Raw genomic sequence first — 21,292 nt, 5'->3', positions numbered from 1 at the left:
TTTGGGGAAACTTAATATCTTTATCTCCTTGATCTTCCCCTGGCCAGGCCATTTCGACACATACATTACTCAAACTGCAACAGACCTGGGAAACCTGTCTCTCCCGCCCAGCACACCTGTCACCCAGAGTTTGTGATGAGTTATACACATGTTGCTTAGCTACACCAACTGCATGGCTGACACTTCATAAAATAATGATTAATGCGGTAATATGAGGGTAAGTGACAGGCAGCAAACAAGGAATTTACATTTTTGAGTCCTTTGATGTATGTAACTCCAGCTTTCCTCTGACTCCAAGGCATTGGATAATTAGTCAAAAGGTGAAACTGTAAAGGTGCCATTGTTCAGGCTAATTCAGTTTTGCCTGTTTGTAGAGCTGCGGGGCTGTGAAGCTATATTTATTAAGTGGTTAGACCAGTGCCTCTAAGACGACGCATATTAAAGGATTAAAAGCGCCTGAATGTTTCCTGAGTGAAAAATTAGGCAGTTATTCTTCTTATTGATTGATTGAGTAACTATTGACTGATTTAAATGACTATCCAAATGTTATGTCCTCTCCCTCACCTGGCCTTTTCTCCTGGGGCCTCCCTGCTGGCTCCTCATTGGCTGGTTTCTCTGTAGCTGTGTCTCTCTTCTCCTGAGTGGAGCTCCGCCGCCCACGGCGACCTGGTGAGGTCAGAAGAGCTGGAGACGGTTCCGCACCTGACAGAGAAAAATTGTTTAATGATGCTGTTCATTTATTTATTAATTCCCTGTACTATTAACCCCTCCACCCATCCACAAAGCCTCACTCACAGCGGATTTGGTATCCAGGGGGCAGGAGTCTGATGTTTGCGAGGGAGATCCTTCCTCTGTCACCATCATCAAACTCCACCATCACACTGCCCTCCTTCTCAGCTTCACCTGGACCTCCTGAAGCACAGAGCAGAAAGGGATATGAGCTGCTGTGTGTGTGTGTGTGCGTGTGCGTGTTTGAGTGTGTATGTATGGACAAAGCAGTGTGGTTGGTGCATGTCATGGACCTCGGTGGACATATCCAGGGTAAAGACAGCGCGAACGCTCGCTCCAGTAGGCACAAACTCGCGTCCCTATGGTCAGGATGGCCTCAGTCTGGGGCCGCACATCCAAAACCTGTGTAAAAAAGAAAATAAATCAGAAAATAAGCTGTGTAACTCTGGTGGAATATGAGTTAAAACTACCCAGAACTACCCACAGTACTGCTGAATGTAATAGAAGCAGTGAAGCTGAAACTCACAGCTTCCTGTAGTAGTTGCTCCAATGAGTAAATCCTGGGCCGATTCCCTCGTTCCCCTTCAATGACAACACTGAATCTGGGGAAAAGAAGCAAAAGAAAGGGAATTGAATGAAAAGTAACATTGCTCCATAACCAAACTACTGTTTCAATTTGTGAGTTTCTAATTTTATCTGAAATCTACCATCCTTACTGCTAGACTTCAAGGTTGTCTTTTGAAAATAGGGTTTTGGTTATCAGGGCTCAGTTACTCTACAGACAGCTGTGTTGGCTGCCACTGCATTGTGTCTTGGCTTTGTAGTCGTCTAGACTTCATCTTTGTCAAGATTCTCTCAGCTGCCTGGCATTTAGCGCTAAGTTTTTAACTCTCTAGTAAATCAGACTAAGGTCTTTTTGCACTATGTCATTTTAAAACTAAACTCCCAGAGCCAGCAACAGTCTTTTATGGTATTTGATGTTTAAAATTTCCCATGGGAGAGGTGGTGCACTTTTTACATAACAGAATACAAATGTCTCATAGGTTTTACTTCTGTGAAGCAACAATCTGGAAACAGGGTCTTACATATCAGGTAGGTCCAGAGTTTGGACACAGGCGGCATAGAGCAGCTCGTCCTCTTTGGAGATCAGGATCTTCAGTCCATCTACCAGCATCTCTTTACTCAGCACGCAGTTTGGCAAGGCTGCAGAGAAAGGGCGCGGTGGAAAGAAGATGGATGGATGAATGAATGGATGGATGGACAAGATACATGGTGAGATGTACATAACTGCGGTGTTGAGTAATTGCTATGTGAAGTGAAGAGGAGGGACAAAGAGGCTGAGACAGAAGTGTGTGTGTTGGTGTACGTGCATTTGTGTGAAAGGCATGAAAACATGCTTTTAAACTCAAGCAAGTGTGTGTAATTATAAATGATGTGTCACTGTGCATGCCTACCAGGTATTCTACAAGGCATGTTGGGAGGAAGGTGGATCGCCTTCTTCTCTTTCGCACCCTCCTCCTCCTCCTCCTCCTCCTCTTCATCCTCCTCCCCCTCGGAGAGGCTGCTTTCCTCATCCAAGCAAAAGCCGTCATCATCGGCGAAGCTCTGCAGGAGCCGGCTCACGGCATGGCCCTTGGCCTGAGCAGGAAACAGGATGTGACATCAATGAGCAGACAGCAGGATATGGCATCACTTCATCACATACAAAGACTAATAAAGAGAAAACAGGAGCTGCAGATGAATAGACACATGCTTTGCCAGACTGGTGTGACTGATGGGGTAAATCAGTCAGTGAAAAGCAACCACAGGCACCAGCGCCTCTTGTAATGTGATACCTCAATTAAGTCTGTGGGATTTTTTTTTCTTAGCTGTCATCACTCACTTGAAGTTCAGAGGTCACAGTTCGCAGCTCTTGATCTGCTAAGTCTTTTGCTGAAGGACACTTCAGCAGGGCGGACGCTGCTAATATGGAAGCTTGAACCTAATTTACATACTCACTTCATACATACATACACGCCAGATACTACCCATCTCCAGACCAGTTTAAGCTAGTACATCCAAGGATGATTGATGACTGAAGATGGAAAGTCAGCTTGCCAAACAGGTTTCTGCTTGTATCTGGCTTTCTAAAAGACTATAATATTCAATGCAGAGGAAATGTTGCGTGTCTGTGTATGTGTGTATGTGTGTGCGTGTGTTTGTTTATACTGTATCTTGCAGTTTTCCACATTAGGAGACCATATCTTTTAGTGACAGAAGTTTCATCACCAGAGGGCATGGGTGATGATTTCATTTTAGTGCTGTGTGTGTGTGTGTGTGTGTGTGTGTGTAGGAATGTAAGGGTGTGTGTAAGGTTATGGCCAGTGATTATCTTTATACTTCTGTGTTTGGTTTGGAGTTATGTGCTTTTGGACATTCCCTCACGATGACTCAAAGTCTAAAGCAACCTCGGGGCCTTTCACATTAAAATGAATGCGGGTGTCTCGCCAACTGCTGCCTCCATGAAAACAACAGGGCCTGTGGTGTATTAGCACAGCAGGCAGGCATGCAAACACACCTATAACAAGAGCAAATGGTATATTTGATGAAGTGAAAGATTTACAGTGAATAGATAAATAATGCCAGTGCCAGGATTTTCAAACTTCCTGCCAGGGTGTGGCTCACTTCAACAGGGAAGAAGTAAACGCGAGGGCTTTTCCCAAATTCTTCCCCTCTTCTCTAATTTTTAGCCTCTTGTCACATGAAGCACAAGGCCAAAGGGAGTGACCTCCTCTGAGTCACTTTCCTTTTTTTTTCCCAACATTTACAGTCAACCACTGTCTGAACCTACACCCCCTCCAAAACCACGTTGGGTTGTTACAGAATAACCAGCATGCACCTCTTTGCTCATTAACTCATTTCAAAAGTAATATAATTACCTTGCTCACAATTCTGTGACAGGAGTAATTTATTGTGATACCTGGACCTGGAAAATTGACAACCGTGTTTCACCTTTTCCTAATCAATTCCCTTTCCTGTGTGTTTCTGTGTGAATGATCAGAGGAATAAAAATAGATCCTGTCTCCTTGAAAAGGGTGATAATTCAGTTGCATGACTTCCTGGCTGTGACGTCCACTCAAAAAATGACCAGTTTTCTTTATAACTTGACCAGACTATTTTTTGTGCATGATTTTCTAACCTCAGGTTAACATGATCAACAAACAACAAAAGCAGGAAGAAACACTGTATTTCATTGCTGTCTAGCTCACACAGAATAACACACAGAAGTGCACAGGTGAGGCAGTTCACAAGGAAATGCTACATACAAATATCAGGTTTTGAGGGTGTAACACAAAGGTGACGGAGTAGTGTCATGAATCACTACTGTCAGGGAGTAATTTACTTGCTTAAGCAGTTGTCACTGGCTAAAAGAAGAGTGCTGCTGTCTCACTGTAATGTTACACGTCACCAGCTGACGCTGATAATTTCTAGCCACTATAACATCTCACCTTCCCCAGAATGCACTGTCCTGCTGAGGTCTTCTTCATCGCTTCCTTGCTGGTCCTGTTCGCGTCTGTCAGAGCTCCATAGTTCCTGTCCCTGAAGCTGCAGCCCAGTGATGACACACCACAGCTGGACAGAGGTGCTCTTCTAGTCATCTGGTGGTCTGGACGTCTTTTCTCTGTGCTGGCAAGGCTTGGCCTTCTCTGTGCTCTCCTCTGGTCAGTACTGGGCAAAATCCCCACGCCTGAGGTTGAACGAGGAATAATCTAATATTACTTGACTATAAGGTCAATGTGAACAAAGCCTTGTTAAAGTTACCTGACAGTGTTCTGAGTATATCCATCATAGCATATGTTTTTAAGTGATACCCACCCAGCTATAATTTTAATTTAATATTGCCAAACAGCAATACTTTTTTAATAATTTAAAGCTGTTGTAAGTAAAAAAAAAAAAAAAAATGCTTTCAGTCAGTTTTTATGTGACAGCATCGTGCATAAAGAGTACATTTAAATATCTCACCAGCAGGTCCCATTCTCTTGCTCCTGGCTTTCTGGTTTGCTTGGAGCTTGGAGGACTGTGAAGAAAAGGGTGTAATCCCAGCAGAGTTTGCAGTTTCTTTGGAGGATGAGCTAATCTTGGTTTCACCGGCTCCATCTTCGCTATCGTAGCTGGCGTCCTCCTCCTCCTCCTCCTCCTCCTCCTCTGTGGAACCATAGCATCAGTACGATCCATCAGAAAGTGATCTGCTCTGAGCTGAAGCCACTTGACAGGATGTATCAACAGTGAGCTATTCAATATTCCTCATAGAATCGACACTTCAAAAGCCTGTGGCTAAACTTAAATTATCATAAAGCAAACAATCAGCTCCAATTTGATTTCTGCCCAAACTACTACACAATACTGCACTGATTATCCTTAACTGCAGTGACAGCAAACAAATGTTGGCGCACACGCACGTCGGCAGCGGCCGACACACACGCGCACACACAGACTGATATTGGCAGCTGTGTGTCACTGACTGTGGGGGTCGTGTCAGGTGTCAACACATCTCTGACACACTTGTCACTTACATGGCATTCTCGTCAACACTTTGCCCAAGTCACACACACACATGTAAACACTGACACACACACACACACACACACATTCAATCACAACTTCTCTGTGCCATCAAGATCACAGGGTCTGTCAGATTCTAGCCTTTTCCTGGAGTTTTGTTCATTTCATAGTCGACCTTCCTCTCCAGTGAGACAGTAATTTAAAAGTCAGCAGCAATGACACTGTGGCTCCTCGATTCAAGGAGGGCACTTTGGTGAAGTTGGAGAGGTAAAGAGGAGAGCGAGAGTGGGGGTGGCGACTGGGGGTGTGACATTCTGACCGGGGCCAGAACAAGCTCACGTTACCGTACGGCGTTGAGGGGAATGGGTAGCTGTGTTGCATGCCTGTGGCAAGTTGTTAACGGTTTTAATGGTGTGACAGACGAGCTGGCAAGTGAGAGGAGGCCCCAGTTGACGGCAGATATCTCACTCTCAGACGCTTGATGTGCGTACTCATGCACACACACTTACTCTCATAGCAAAATCTCACACCGTTTGGTTAACATTCTTTAAGCCAAATTCATGCTGCTTGACTCAAAAGTCGCCATAATCTTTCTTTGTCATGAAAAATTTGTGAGCTAAAGGCAAAGGAGTGTTCATTTTTGTTCTGGCAAATTCTCGATCGTTTGGCTGGAAATATTGAGAAAGTCCTTGTGACCTGTACAGTAACTCACCATGCTCTGAGCTCTCACTGTCACTCCTCTCTTCTCTAATTTCCTGTTTGTCAGAGGCCCGTCCGTCCTTGTGATGAGCTCTGTTCTGGTTGACCCCCATCAACACTTTGGGCTTCCGACCTCTTTTCCTTTTTGTGGTCTGACTGGCCTCCCAGTCCTGCCGAGGGTCTGGTGGATCAACAGAAGTGGGAGGATTTAGTTTTCTGGGGCTAATCTAATGAACAAATGAGTGTGTCCCTTCTACGTTCTTCTATGATCTCCCTGACCTTTCCCGCCTTGTTTGCAGTGACCCTTGTGTGACTCTGCTGCTCCAGGGTCCCCTCTGCTGTGCAGCAAGCCTGCTGATGGTGCATCACGCTGGGCTGCAGCCTTCTGCTTCAAATGGGTGACCCGTCTGGCCAGCCTGGAGCTCAGGGTGCTGGGCCGACCTCTGTGCTTGCAGCAAGCTTTCATCTGCATACACGGAGATCAACAGTTAATTACTGCCTTGTTTCTTTGCACTGACTGAAACATCCAGGAGAAAAGCATTAGGAGCGGGAAGTGGTTGTGTGGCTCAACCAGGAAGGACTGCAAAGTGGCTGACCTGTCCAGCGCTGAGACTGTTGAAAGCATGATTGGACATTTTTTTCCTGGCTTTTTCCTCCAACAAATTCAGCCCAGCCCTGCGAAACATAAAAGCACAACAGAGGTGCACTTACATAAGATATTATGGTAGATAAAACAGATTACAGAATTCATCTGATCACACGTTTCTGTTCTCTTGAGGATGATATTCTCTCCAACTCTCCCTTTCTCAACTCTCCAGTTTCACTTCCCTGTCCTTCGGGTTCACTCATTGTCTCACTCGCTTCCCGCTCTTCTTCTCTGTCTCATAACTTTGATGAGTTGACCGTCTGCACAGTTTAACAGCAAACACAGAAATATTCAGCAACCATGTGAATATGAAACTCTGCTGAATCACCACATGAAAGGATAAAAAATTATCTGGTATGAAGGGGAGAGGGGAGGGGAGACACAGAGAGGCATGGGGGGGGAGGAGAACTGTTGAGGGCGGAGGAGAAAGAGACAGAGAAAGAGATGAAGCAGTCTCGAGGGAGTCTGTCTGTTGACCGGAGCTTCGGGGCTCAATCGATAAACACTAACCTCTATTGAACACTACTCCTCCCTTCCTCTCTCGTTCTACCTCTTTCTCTCCCTCTTGATTGTATGCTTGCTCTCTCACACCACAAGCAGCTAGCGCACACACACACACACACACACACACACACACACTATATTAGCAGCTATGTCTGAGGCAGGTGAATCCTATATTCCCACAGAGGGAAGGTTTGGCTCTCAGCATCTGCACTCCCAGGAGAAGAGGGGAGAGGTAGGGGGAGCGGAGGAGAGGGTGGGGGTCAGGGAGGGAAGGAGGGAGGGAGGGGAAGGGAGGGGAGAGGAGGCAAGGGGAAAAGATCTATCTCAAAAAATATGAAAGATTTGGGAGGCTTGTCTATCCATCCAGGTCATATATCCCTGCTGCAATCCCCCTCCCTGACCCCACTGAGCTTCTAAGCCCCTGAGTTTACACTATGTCACGTCCCAACCGACTGCACAGTCAGTGTGCATGTGCCTTGTGTGCCCTACGACATACACCAGATAATTGTTAATCATCATGGTTTGGGTCATAGTTGCAGTTAAGAGAAATGCTATTAGGTAACAGTGTGCCAGCAAATTGTGCTTCATTTCCTTTATCACTATGACAACACCTCCATGCACAAGGCAGGTATGTAAAATTTTCAAAAATGTGTCACTGAGGAAGTTTACTGGATTTCAGCAGTCCGACTTCCTTCTTTTGCAACACCTCTGGGATGAACAAGAATGCAGACTGTTGCCTTATGGACAGGCAGTCAACACAAAGCGATTTTCAGACAGTCAGAAAACAATCCTACACCTTTTAGATGGTGGAATTCAAAGACCACATTCAACCCTTTTTTGAAGATCTTCAGAAACTAGTGATCTGAAAATCATGTCTGCTTCATGCAGCAAGTGGCTGCAGACTCTCATTTAATTTGTCTGTACACAGCTACTTCCATCAGTTTTTGTGCATACAACCCTGCATCCTAAATTAGTGTGCGTTCATATTCCTTTCTGGATCTTAATCTGTCTTGACCCTAAAATGTAAAAAGACAGGCTTTTCACCTTGCCTTTTTCAAACAAATATAAACACTCGCTTCACAATCTGGTTGGATAACATGTACAAACCTACTTGCTTCAATCATAGCTCAGCATTTACTGTCAGGCCTCACTTTAATTCATCATTTTTGTACACAGTTCAGGTGTGCATCAAGAGAAAACATTGGCTGAGCTTGAAAAGGTTCTGTCTCTCTCTCCATCTCTCACAGTTTCATTTCATCCCTCACTCACTCTAATAAGCAAATGAAAATATAAAGACAAAACAACGCTTGTTAATAACAACAGAAATGTTGTTCACGCATGTCTTGTCTAACTCTACTAATTAAATGAGTTCTTTGTGTGCGTGTATTTGTGTGTGTGGTGCAACGGCTTGTGTGACTAAAACCTTTCATTGTCATTTTCATTAGCGCTTTCTAATCTTAGGAACTGTGACAAACCTCGAGTTTCACTAATCATTTTATCAAGGCAAGGGGTGCACACACTAACAGAGGTGGGGAAGCATGAGGAAAAACATTTATCATGACGAGTGCTGAACACTGACTGTGTGGTTGTGTGTTTCCAGCTTGGGCCTATGTGCAGGAATGTGTGTCAGCATGAGAGCGTGCATGTGTAAGGTGTTAAATAATGCGTGGTTGTGTGTTGCAGCTGGTGGGGGTGGCGTTAAGTCGTTTATCACTGTAACAACTGTACATCACAACTTTGTCCGGCTGTATTAATGTATGCTGGGGGTTTGTGTTGAATCAGGACATAATCAATGCAAGTGATAAATATGATTAAAAGTGATTAATGATGATTAATGAAGGCCTCATCTCCATTACATTGCCTCATTTAAAATCACACCCAGCTTACAGCTTCCATCACATAACGCACTGCATATGTGTGTATGTGTGTGCGCGTGCACGCATGTATATGCATATGTGCATGAGCAGCTCCTTCCAGTGCCCAATCAAGCAAATCATCAGCTATAGAGCATTCGAATCAATTCAGCTGAAGAAGAACTTCTTGAAAATCAACCGTGCCTTTCACTAAAAACACAAACAGAAATCAGGTTGAATGAGAGAGGCTTGCCAATCACACTGATTATACTGACGCAATATCGGAGGACTGACCTGAGTCTTTTGGAGCTGTCTGCAGCAGCTGGGCCGGGGGTGGACTTTCGTTTGCGGGGGCGGCCAGGCCCCCGGCGGGCAGGGCTACGAGACGTCTCCTCTTTCCTGCAGAGAGGAAGACAAGAGAGGGTAGGAGGAGAATGGGGTGGAGAGAGAGAGAGAGAGGGAGATCAAACACAGAGTCAGGACAGCAAGAGAAATCAGGAGGAAACTTGTATTGGCTACAGGTCAAACAGCATTAGGTATGAGTAGGCAGCAAGTCCTGATAAATCAGGAGGATGCAGCATGACAGCAGAACTGCAAATGTTGGTTTGCACAATTCAATCTAGACAAAAAGAAAGTGTGTGTGTGTGTTCTCTCTGCTCACTGGTGGTCGTGTTTCCTCTGTAGCTTGGCCAGTTCTCTCTGTTTCTCTTTGTAGCGGCGCTGTAGCTCAGCCAGCTGGACACGCATGGCCAGCTCCTCCCCTCCCATCGTCTCCATGGAGCCCTTCACTGGGCATACCTGACAGACACACACAAACACACACAGAGAAAGTTTAAAAAAAAAAAAAAAAAAAAAAGGGAAAAAAAAGTTAAATGCTGAAAACTAAATGAGAGCTGATTAGTTGGCCATATGAAATAACCAGCTTGCGTTTGTGCCGTTTGTTGATTACACCGAGTTCTATGTAACCAAATGCTCACAGGTTTGAGGCCTGCAGCAGCTCATTTTTGTGAAGCAGCAGCCAAAGTCTCTGGGTGACTGAATTGGTATGCCATGTTACATTACTTGTAAACATGATGAGTACTTAAAGAACTTCTATGCTAATAAAAATGCTGTTTTCTGAAGTTTGCATTTATTGCAATTATTTATTCACCAACTTAAAAGCTATTCATTTTCTTTAATCATTCTATTTGTTCAGTATAACTCACAGTGTTTTTTCCTTGAAAAACGGATTAATTTTATGTCCATAATACATCACTGAAGATAACGAATTGATGATTTGTGCTAATTTCCTCACTTATTTCAGTTATCAGTTATTTAGATTAAAAGTGTCAGATAAAAACCTGAAATGTAAAAACCTTCTGCCCATATATTGTATTTTATTGAAGTTTGATAAAACGCAAATTCAGTGTGAGTTCATTGTTTAAACAAACGCATTTACCTTGAATGATTCATGCTCACATGTATAAACAAAATGCTCATTTTATAAAACCTCACCGGTTCATGTCGCGGCGTCCAGCTGCACTTCCTGCGCAGGTTGAGCCTTTTTCTGATTGGACACTGCTGGTCCACCCCCACGTCTACAGCACCGCCCCCCAACTCCAGGGCACGGGCAGCTGCCAGTGTCGCCAGACTGTGGAGGTCGAAGGTCAGCGTGTCCTCACCTGCATGGAGACAGATTGTTGTGGTTTAAGATTGGTGCATCACAGAGCGGCTGACACTGTGTTATAAAACATGTGGCACGCTGAGTGGATTTATTTCTGGAGCGATGAAACCGTGCCTTGAAAAGTGGTGATATTTATGATATTAGCTGGGTAGTTTATTTGATGTATACTGGTGTTCATGCCTAATAGTACACAAACAACACAAACACACACACATCCACACACGAGGGGGAGTGCTACAGAACGATCTCTACATCTGTCACTGTCATTAACTCTGTCATTGTCACAGCACCAGCAGATGAAACAGAATATTCATGAGACAGTTCACACACACACACTACCCACACACACTAGCCTATGCAAATAAATCACACTCATTCTGAATACACACATTCTCCTACAACATTTACCGAGGTGCACAGACATGAGCATGAGTGTGTGTGTGTGTGTGTGTGTGAGGGAGAACCAGTGAGAGGGAGAACAACAGACAGGGAGGAGAAGAAGAAGGAGGAGGAGGAGTGCAACAGTGAGATGAGAAGAGGGGTGGGGGGGTGGGGAGTAAAGGGGAGGAGAAGCAATAAGAGGAAAAGTGTTTATTGAGCTATCTATTTATTCTCCTACATCTCCTCATTATGGACATGGACAGAATCCAATTTCCCCTTAGAGGGGAGAAGAGGAGGGAGAAGAGGAGGGAGAAGAGGAGAGAAAAGAAGAGAGAAGGGAAGAGAGGAGGGGAGAGAAGAGACGAGAGGGAAAGGAGAGGAGGTTTCAATGGATCACTCACTCTGTGCACTGGAGCTGCAAGGCGTATTCACTGACATCTGACATTATTAAAACCTGTGTGTGTGTGTGTGTGTGTGTGTGAGAGAGAAAGAAACAGAAGTGCGCTAAACAGAGGAGAGAGGGAAGGGGGCAGGAAGAGGAGAAACAAACAAAAAACAAAAGCAAGCATTAACCAAGAATAAATGGATGTGAGAACGACAGGTAACTCCTCTGAGATTGACAGAAGAGAGGGGAAAGGATGCAGCTTTGTCCTGTCCTGGCTCGCAGAGGTCAGTGCCATCTCATCTGTCACACCTCTGAGCCAATGGCATGCTCCGATTACTCTGTCAGGGTGACATCACCGCTGACATCACCACACCTAGTTTAGCATCCTGGAGAACGGCCACAATCGATAGATGCCCACAGTGCACCGCACTCACACACGTCTTTGCACAGTAATAACACCATACCGTGTCTCTAAAGGGGGTGAACGGTGTAATAAGAGGCGACACAGGGGATTTCAAGGAGAAAAACAAAAACAGTGGAGGAGAATTAAAAACTATTACAGTTGATGAGGGCCCAGTCATCATTAGAGTCTATTAAGGAAGTTTATTGAGCTGAAATTTCAATATAAAGGAAATGTGAGGGGATAAAGGCAACTGTGACACAAATGGCTCCTCTGTCTATGTGTAAATAGAAGTAATGGTGTTAATTTATACTGCAGTGGAAAGTATCTCTTGATTCCTTAATCTGTAATTGCGATCTCCAGTGAACAGCTGAGATATCCTTCCGCGTCAAGGAGCGGCATAAATGCATCTGTCTGGGATCAGTTTCATCTCCCAAACACATTCACGAGGACAAAAACACCATCAGTGGTATTAATAACATTCCACACGGCGAGGCCGAAGCAGATTTTAAATAAATGTGTTGCAATTTGGAGAACGTTTTCCATGCCACGACAGGACTTATTGATTTCACACCAATTACACATGCTTACCACGTGCACGCACACATAAACAAATGCAAACTCACATGCTCCGCATCACACACACATGCACAGACAGCTGCAGAGCGACTTATGATTTTTACACTTATTAATTCCGTCAACAAGGCTTGCAGAGGCAGGATTTACACACAAGATTACATTGGTTTAATAATAATAATAAAAAAAGGAGCGACTGAGGGGGGAAAATAACAAAGAAGGAAGAGGAGAAGGAGGAGAGACAGGAGGAGGCACAGGCAGGGAGTACGCAGCCTGGTGGAGAGACACATAGACTCTGATGGAGGAGAGCAGAGATTCATCTGGGATTACTTAACAGCTCACACACACACAAACACCACTGTGCACAAACACACACACAAATATGGGCAAACATACTCACACAGATGCTGGCATAAATAAAAACACTTTCTCTCAGAGGGACAAGAGGAAAATAGAATCGCTTACAGGAGAAGTGTTTTAAAGGAAAGGGTCTAATTAGCAAAGCAAGACGCCAGCGCCTCGGGGACACACTGTGTATGTGTGTGTGCCTGTGTGAATGTGTGTGTCCGTTCTGGCTTGTTTCTGAAACTCAGCTTGTTTGCCCATCTCCTTGTCTGTCCGCCCCCAAACAAACATACACACACACACACACACACACACACACACACACACACACACACACACACACACACACACACACACACACACACACACACACACACACACACACACGCATGTATAGGAGGGAAGAGGGACCGTGAGTGTATGTCTGTGTGTGCTGTTAATGTGTATTGATGGGCTCCACATCTGGATTGTACACATCTCCCAGATCCATTTTTTACTTCAGTTCATGTGTGTGTGTGGATGAAAAAGAAGTAGGGTAACAATTCTTTTTTCCTTGATCTGATTTTCATGGGTATTTCAGTTCTGTTTGTTGTAGCATGATAACATCAAGAGTACGCCTTGGTGTCGTGAAAGGGGTACATATAAATACCCGGGGCATTTCTACATTTTCTGTTTTCATTTCAAACTATTTTGTAAAGTCTCAGTAGTCTCAAAATATGTTTTCCTCTCACCTTCAGCGACTTTCTCTTTGCTCTCTCTGCTCCTCTGCTGGATCTCCAGCTCAGCCAGCTCTCCTAGAATCTCCATACCGTAGTGGGCTGGAGGAATTGGGGCCTGGACAGCAGGTACAGGTGGGTACAAGGCATCTCTGGTGGCGCACAGAGCCGCGGCAATCAGGAGCTCCAGGCTCCACATGTAGGCCCCTTGCAGCTGTGCTGCTGTGCTTGCAGAAGAAGGGGGGGAGGGGTCAGAGGTTGGGGAACAGTAAGGAGAGCTAAGTATTACTTCCATCAAGCCTGTGCTTGGACTCTCCTCTTTGTTCTCATCCACAACCACTTCTACGTTCTCTCCATCTCTGTCCCCATCATCCTCCTCCACCCTGTCCTTTTCTTCAGGCTTTACAGGCACAGAGACAGTACATTCTGTCAGGTCGGGCTCCATTTTCTCTCCCTCTTTGTCCTCCATGTCCTCTTTTCCACGTTCCCTATCATCCTCCTGCTCTTTGGATGGCTGGGGCTCCTCCAGGCTGGCCTTCTGGCCTGGACAACCCATGGAGAGCTCTACTTTTAGGGTTTTGCCTGTGGCTGGGATTGGGCAGGCAGGATCTGGGACTGGGACTGGGACTGGGGAAGGGCATGGCAGCAACCCAGAAATCTTGCTCTCAGGCTCAGAGACAGAGCACCCTTTTCCTTCTGCCCTCTTTTCTTCCTTCTCTTCCTCTGCAACTGCACTCCGAGATTCCACCACTTCACAGTTCCCTGTATCGTCTAATTCCCCCCTCTCTTCTTCTTTGCTGAGGGGTTCAGTGTGGCACGGATGCTGAGGGGATTTTGAGTCAGGCTCTGCCGGCTCTGCCTCCACCATGGCTTGTTCAGCCAATCTGGCTTCAGCAGGCGAAGGCCCGGCTTTGTAGCCCATGATGATAGGAGGGTAGGTGTAAACAGGTGGCAAGTCTGGAAGATGGGACAGAACATTGGTTTAACACATAAAAAGAATACAATTTATTTTAAAGAATTCTCTCTCTGCAGCGAAAACCTTTTGTTTCCTGAATTCATGGTCATTCCATTCAGGCAGAATAATCCACCGTCAGCTGGGTGGAGAAAATGCAGGGAGAGCGTGTGCATATGTGTTAAGTTGTGTATGTAATATATACTGTGAGTGTGTGTAGGTGTATGAGTGAGTGTAGGGTTAGGGTGGGATATGTGGGATATTGATGGCACCCTGCTGTTTTCCTGTGATTGCAGTGCTGGCCCTGTCACCCCTGCATTCTTATTATTGATGGTATCCCTCCGCCCCCTGACAGCACAGCCAGATGAATGCATATCCTTCCGCCTGTACTTCTCAAGGACCCCTGAAGGATAAGGAGGGCCTATCTGAAGATTTCATTGACCTTCCTCCTGTGACACACATGCAAGCGCAGACGAACTTGTGCATTGGCAGGTCACACATGCACACATTGACCATAGTGCCCATATGCTCTCTCTGCCCTAAATGCCTAACCTGTCCATTGTCCCTGTTTAGCTCAAACAGAAAAAATGCACACTCACACATGCTGACAAGGACAGAAAGAACTGAGCTCAAGCTTCAAACTAATTCTGAAAAGTCAATTCCTGTCATTTTGCATAAATTATTTTCAGAAGAAGAAGGAACATTTTCTGTGGAGCACCTCCCTCTCTCACACAGTGTCTCATCATTTCTTCGTCTTTGCCTCATCTCACACAGTTTGTCCTGTCTGAGATCTTTCAAATTTTGTTTTCTGGCTTGTTATCTAGGGTTCACCTGGTTCGAGGGATTGTGGGTAGTCCTGGGGTGGCTGTCCTTCTCCTCGGTCACTGCCCCTCTCCAGACCTTTAGAGAGGTGAGACGGAGCGGGGCTGAGTGCTGGGGAGCGGGGTGCTGCTGCAGCCGGGCTTGGTGCAGGAGTCAGAGGGTTTGGTGGATGCGGGCGCCTGGATGGGGAGTGGTAGCAGGGTGACTGCCGGCTGGCAGGACACATCCCTGGAGATGGCGTGGGCGTCTTTGGTGGAGGTGGAGTATGAGAGAAGGGTTTGGCTGCATGAGAAGAGGCGGTGGTTGTAGAGGAAGAGGAGGTGGGGGGAGTTCGGGAAGCTGAAGATTCATGAGGAGAGTCTTCTATAGTGATAGCATGCTCTTCATGTTTTTTCTGTTAAAAAGAGAGTCAGAGTTAGAACTACATCTTTCCTAACAAGTCATATTTGACTCAAAAGAGGTTAAAAGGAGGTTTTTAAAACAACCAGGACAGATGGTACTTAACATGAACACAAATGCAAACTACTGCGATAAAGAAAAACCATCTGCCATAAAAAGAGAGCGTTGGCCACAAGTTTGATTGCCAAATGATCTGGCAAAGTGAGGTTAGGAAGGAAACACACCAGGGCTGTTTATCAATGAATGATTTTTCCAACAAAAACAGGAAGTTTTTGGCTTTAATGAAAATTGCTCCAAGGGATTTTGCATATGTTTTTTTGTCAGTGTTCATAAATCTTTATGACAGAACAGAGATCTTCAAACAAATGATCTGTGAGACTCTAATTTACCCATGAGTCAGCTAAAAGGAGGAAGACTTGTTAAAGCATTTTCACATTTGTTTCATTTAACATGTTTCACAATAATGCACATAAACAGCATTTCACAAGTATAATAATGTCATGATGTGTCTTGGTCATAATACCTGTCCTCCAGAGTGGCGCTGCACATGCTCCATGGCTCGCTGGTGCTGTTGCTGCTGCTGCAGGGCGTATAGCTCCTGTTGCCGTAGGAATGAAGAGCGAGAATAAACAGGATGGTGCTGCAGGTGAGGAGGGGGACCCCGGCCTCCGTACATAGGAGGCCATAGACCTGACTGCTCCAGAACGTCTGGACAAGGGAACAGTAAAAAGGAGAAGAGAATGGGGGGTTATTAAGTAATTTTTAGAATAAATAAAAGTACGTGTATAAAAATGGCTGTAGGCTAACAGGCATTTTGAATAAAACGGAAAAGCAATCAGCAGAAATTTGCAAGGTTTTGGTGCACCAGGAAATCATCAAGAGTAGCTACGGGATTGAACTCTGAAAATGTCCATTTAAATTTGAGATTGGCTCATCCATCCCTCTATAGATGTAACTGTGAGCTTTGAGCTGTCGACGTCACAGAGAATAAGGGAGTGCCTTCCTATTTCTTATGGTGTGATGATATTTTTTTTCTATGTGGGGAAACACACATTTTCTTCAAAGCCCCACCCTCGGCACATACAACATGATTCACATGCACACACACGTAATACACTCACACCCCCAGACACACATCCCTACTTGGATGCCTTGTCGCTGGGAACCTTTGTTCTGCGAGATTAGCCTGAGTGGGCTAATGTTTCCCAGGGGAAGGGTTCAGTGGATGCACTTCCCCTCTCTGCAGGAACTCCCACGAAGCGAGGCAAGGGAGGCGGGAGATAATTAAATTTCACAGCCTGTTTGCAAAGCAGCATTCACACACACACACACACACACACACACACACACACACACACACACACACACACACACACACACACACACACACACACACACACACACACACACACACACACACACACACACACACACACACACACACACACGGGCGCGCAGGCAGACTCCTTTCTCTTTTTAGCAAAGGCCGATGTGTACAACACAACCCTAAACACTGAGCAATACCTCATGTTGTTAAAGACATGAGCACAACAAACTTTATATGTCCACACACACAGATATGCTTACATAGACTCCAGCCAAACACACCAGTGCGCCACCACAAGAGAGATGAATGCAAGTTAAAATGGTTTGCATAATGCTGGGCACATGCAGAGGGGGCAATGGAATAGCTGCTCCCATTAACAAAGCTATAAAACATGGCCCCACTGACAGAGGGACTTAGTTGAGCATTATATTATGATTAGTCAATGATACTAAAACTCTGGGAGAGAAATGGCAGCAACTCTGATGGTACAAATGGAGAGAGGGAGGGAGGGAGGCTTGGGTTGGCTGGGGGCAGTGGCAGTGAGCACGGGTAGACAGCAATGAATTTAGGCTCTGCTGGTCCTCTGTGTGTGTGTGTGTGTGTGCGTGCGCTGTTGTAAAAGGACGCTTGGCATACCAAGATGATGATGAGGCCCAGGCTCTGTGGGGAGAACTACCAGAGGGGAGTTAGGGTCTTGCGTGAGTGACCCTAGGACGGGCTGCAGGGGGTTGGGCAGACCTGGGGGGAACCCAGGGCTCATTCCCACGTGACTTAGACCTGAAACAAAGATAACACCGTCATACGACAGCAACTACTCCAAAAACTCAACAGAACAACCACTAATGTGGAATAAAAGCAATGACCGAGGTGATTGAAGATGGAGATCCCGCCATGAAAAACCATCCAGAAGTATGAAAATGGAGCTCACTGTATGAATGACCCATCCAGAGGGATGGACTTCCTGTCCTCTGCATCCAGTGGTGGTGAGCCGAGTGAGCATGTGCAGCAGGGTCCGCCCCTAACTGGTTGGCTCCTCCAGGAACCAAGAGGTGAGAGGTCAGGTCACCATGGCAACTACTAGAAGGGTGGATCCTGGCAAACTCCACCCGATCCTTGTTTTCCCTGGTGAGGTGGTAGGTGGAGTGAACTTTGTCATTATCATGATTATCCCTCTTATTGTCATCATCATCACCACCATCACTATCATTATGATCATTATCTTCATCCTTGTCATCTTCATTACCACTGCTGCCATTGTAATCATCGAGAAAATGAAATGTGACAGCAACAGGAACAGCCATCATCTTGTGCCTGGTCTATGAGTTCTCATTATATGTTTTCTTCCCTTAATATGACTACATAATAAGAGCCTGATACTTCAGAGACATTCATATTAGTCCTCGTAACATTAATGCATCACATCTCATCTCGGAGAAAGAGAGAGAGGGGAAGAGAGAGTAAAGGGGCACAGAAATACCACATCAAAGAGTGAGAAGAGTAAATGGAGTGAGGGGATGAAAGAAAAGAGAAGCAGAGCCTAAGACTGGGAGAAAGAAGCCGAGAGAATGAAGGAACTGCAGCTTGTCAGATTAGAGCAAAAAATGAATAGATGCTACCGTGTGCATGTGTGACTATGAGTGCATGTTCTTATGTGTTGGGGTTAGAGAATTTAAGTGCACCTGATGATTAGTTCTCTGTCTCTGTCCAGGTGATGAAGGCCAAGCTGCTCCTCTGTCATCCTCTTCCTCTCCTCCGCTTCCCGACCAAGAGGATACACAGGACGTGAAACCCCTGCAGTATAAGAGTATTTCAATAATCAACAGTATAACTGGACAACAATATTTCAACCACATGGAAAATACTTCTGTTTTTCTGTTCATGTAACGTCAACTAGACTTACAGCCGGCCTACTTTACATAAACTTTGTGATCCTTTTATACACGTTTCTTTGAATATCTCTATACATATTTCCATAACTAAGGGTGATGTTCTACTAGTTGGAGTGTTCCTTTGACAAATCCTGCTCAAGCATAAATCTGCACTGCTGCTTCTCACAATGAATTTCTCCCTGAACATGAAGCCTAGACAGAAGCTGTTTGAAAGAGTCCTCAGTAAATGCCAAAAATGACCATGAAATGAAGATATAGTACAGCAGCTATAGTTGTGTTTAGCAGTGTTTCATTGTGGATTTCCTGGATAATGCAGTCTGTTGGACAGAAATATCATTAAATGATTTTTAGTGCTGGGAGGGGAAATGATGTCTGACCTTTCATGCTGGGTAGCACCCTGCCCTGTCTGCTGTGTCCAGGGGTGTTGTCTGGGGAACGATGTGGTGGCCGAGCTACAGCAACAGCAATACCAACCGGAGGCTGGCGCACCTCCCCCTCTCCTGTGTCTCCCGCCTCCTTCCCACCTCGGTCACCCCTCTCTCCCTCATTAGTGGATCCTCGGCGAGGAGGAAGAGACTGCTTGGGAGGGTCTTGCAGGGAGATATTGCTCTTAGCGCCTCCTCTGTCCCCCTTCTCTGATCTCTCTCCACCTTGCTTCAGGCAACCCAGACCACCGAAAGGGCTCCGTTGTGGCAGCAGCAGTGGCTGCTGGGAGCTGTAGTTCATTAGATTCTTCATGGCACTGCCCTCCCCCTCTGTGTTGAGTGATGAGGAGCGTGATAGAGGGGGAGGTTGTTGAGAATGGGGTGGATTGTGGTCACTATTTGAAGTTCTGTTGCTGAGCCCTCTTACTTCTTCATTACTAACTGATGCATGATGGGAGCCTTTTCGCTGGTCCTCTTGATGGCCTGCCCGACCCCCCCAGGAAGGTGCTGTCTGACTTCCATCTCTCCCCCTCTCTTCTGTACTTGATCCATGGCTACTGTGCTGCTGGTGCCTTATCCTGGCAACCTTTTGCCCCTCCCTCTGAGCCCCTGATCCCACCCTCCCATCGGGATGAGGACCTGAGTGGGAACAGTCCCTGAAGGGAGGAGTACTGGTATCTGTGCCAATCTTGGATGCGCCCTGTCCAGCAGCAGAGTGTGTCCCCTGGGCATCTAGTGGGAGTGAGGGCCGATAGATATCGTCCACAACTTCTACATCTCTGAAGGATGAAGATCTTTCCAGGCTGCAGGACCGCAGCTCAGGCTGAGCACTCATGGTGGAGCTGGGTTTGTGGAAGTTCTGTGTCTGATGGCTCCAGTCAGGAGGTTTGTCAGCTTTGCCGTATCCCAGCTGCTGCTGGTGTGACTGCGATTTGTCCTTCTTCTGACAGCTGCTGAGTCGGCTGAGGTGATGAGAGGGGCTTTCATAAGATCCCTCTCCACTCTTATCATCTCCCTTTCTCCCACCCCCTCCTGCTCCACGACAGTCAGGGGCTGCCAGGTCTCCCAGTGGCCCGACGGAGGGCACATACGTTGGGCCAATGACTTTTGCCTCCCTGCCAGACGCTCCAGGGGTGGATGGATCTTTGGAGGATGTCAGAGTAAGAGGGTTGGGGGAACAGTAAAACTCAGGATGAGGGTGGTGAGGTGCATGGTGTATCCATCCTCCTGTGACTGCAGAGCCCATATGCAAGGCATGAGGTGGCGGTGGCGGTGGGGGAGGAGGAGGCATCGAGTAGGAGGCCACAGAGTGAGGTGTTGGAGGTGCCAACATGGCTGTTGCTGCACCCGTCCCTCGTCTCATACATTCAGAGGAGGAAGTTGAGGATTCACTGATCCTCATCTCCCCGTTAATGGGCCCATCCTTGGAGCATCGCCTGCCACCTCCAGATGGAGGTCTGGCCACCCCACCACCACTACAGCTGCTCAGTGACCCCCCTTTGCCTCCAGAGCCAGTCTCTGCCCCCGAACCACTGGACAGTTTACAGGCAGTCATATGTTTTGTCCCTTGACTACCAGAGTCATTATCTCTGTAGTCCTTGTGCCGCTCCAGAGAATGTCTATGCTCTTCCTCCCTGCTCTGTGGTGTGAGGTGAGGAAGGAGGGCATGGTGAGGATAGGCTTGGTGGTGGTAGCTGGACGGTGTGGTGGTGGGGTTCATCTGATGAGGATGGTGATGGTGGAGCTGATGTTGTTTGTCTTTGCTCTCCTGGTGCCGCTCCTTGCTGCTGGATCGCTCCTTGTCCTTTGACACAGATGAAACCCCTTTTTCCCCGATGTCCTTGGTGCTCTTCCCACCTCCTCCTCCATTGTCCGTCTCCCGGCTGCAAGAGCCAAGTGGGTGGCCTGGAGCAGTCCTGGACAAGGGGGGAAGGCTGTGATTGGTGGAGAGCAGTGGGGGCTGAGAAGGAAGGCCTCTCAGGTAGAAATGATCTGGAAGGAGATGAGACGAATTAAAGGTTGGAGGTTGGACAAGATCT

The 21,292-nt window shown here is 46.4% G+C and overlaps 1 protein-coding gene across 1 annotated transcript in view; it reads right to left on the bottom strand.

Moving 5' to 3' along the window:
• Positions 1–21,292, bottom strand: part of bahcc1b (BAH domain and coiled-coil containing 1b) — a 52,403-nt gene that overhangs the window by 4,732 nt on the left and 26,379 nt on the right. The window contains exons 5-25 of the mRNA XM_029528417.1: positions 19,206–21,245; positions 18,619–18,730; positions 17,868–18,061; positions 17,576–17,716; positions 16,136–16,320; positions 15,223–15,607; positions 13,455–14,396; positions 10,468–10,634; positions 9,635–9,771; positions 9,268–9,372; positions 6,567–6,645; positions 6,250–6,436; positions 5,984–6,151; positions 4,732–4,914; positions 4,218–4,456; positions 2,184–2,367; positions 1,815–1,932; positions 1,256–1,331; positions 1,023–1,131; positions 796–912; positions 565–702 (exon numbers count right to left, since the gene is read on the bottom strand). Coding sequence (XP_029384277.1) covers positions 565–702; positions 796–912; positions 1,023–1,131; positions 1,256–1,331; positions 1,815–1,932; positions 2,184–2,367; positions 4,218–4,456; positions 4,732–4,914; positions 5,984–6,151; positions 6,250–6,436; positions 6,567–6,645; positions 9,268–9,372; positions 9,635–9,771; positions 10,468–10,634; positions 13,455–14,396; positions 15,223–15,607; positions 16,136–16,320; positions 17,576–17,716; positions 17,868–18,061; positions 18,619–18,730; positions 19,206–21,245 — 6,006 coding nt within the window. The remainder of the gene's footprint in view (positions 1–564; positions 703–795; positions 913–1,022; positions 1,132–1,255; positions 1,332–1,814; positions 1,933–2,183; positions 2,368–4,217; positions 4,457–4,731; positions 4,915–5,983; positions 6,152–6,249; positions 6,437–6,566; positions 6,646–9,267; positions 9,373–9,634; positions 9,772–10,467; positions 10,635–13,454; positions 14,397–15,222; positions 15,608–16,135; positions 16,321–17,575; positions 17,717–17,867; positions 18,062–18,618; positions 18,731–19,205; positions 21,246–21,292) is intronic.

The sequence above is a fragment of the Echeneis naucrates genome, chromosome 19 (genome assembly GCF_900963305.1).
Source record: "Echeneis naucrates chromosome 19, fEcheNa1.1, whole genome shotgun sequence".
NCBI lineage: Eukaryota > Metazoa > Chordata > Actinopteri > Carangiformes > Echeneidae > Echeneis > Echeneis naucrates.
Note: the sequence above shows the minus strand (reverse complement) of the source record. Positions and strands in the feature narration are given on the sequence as shown.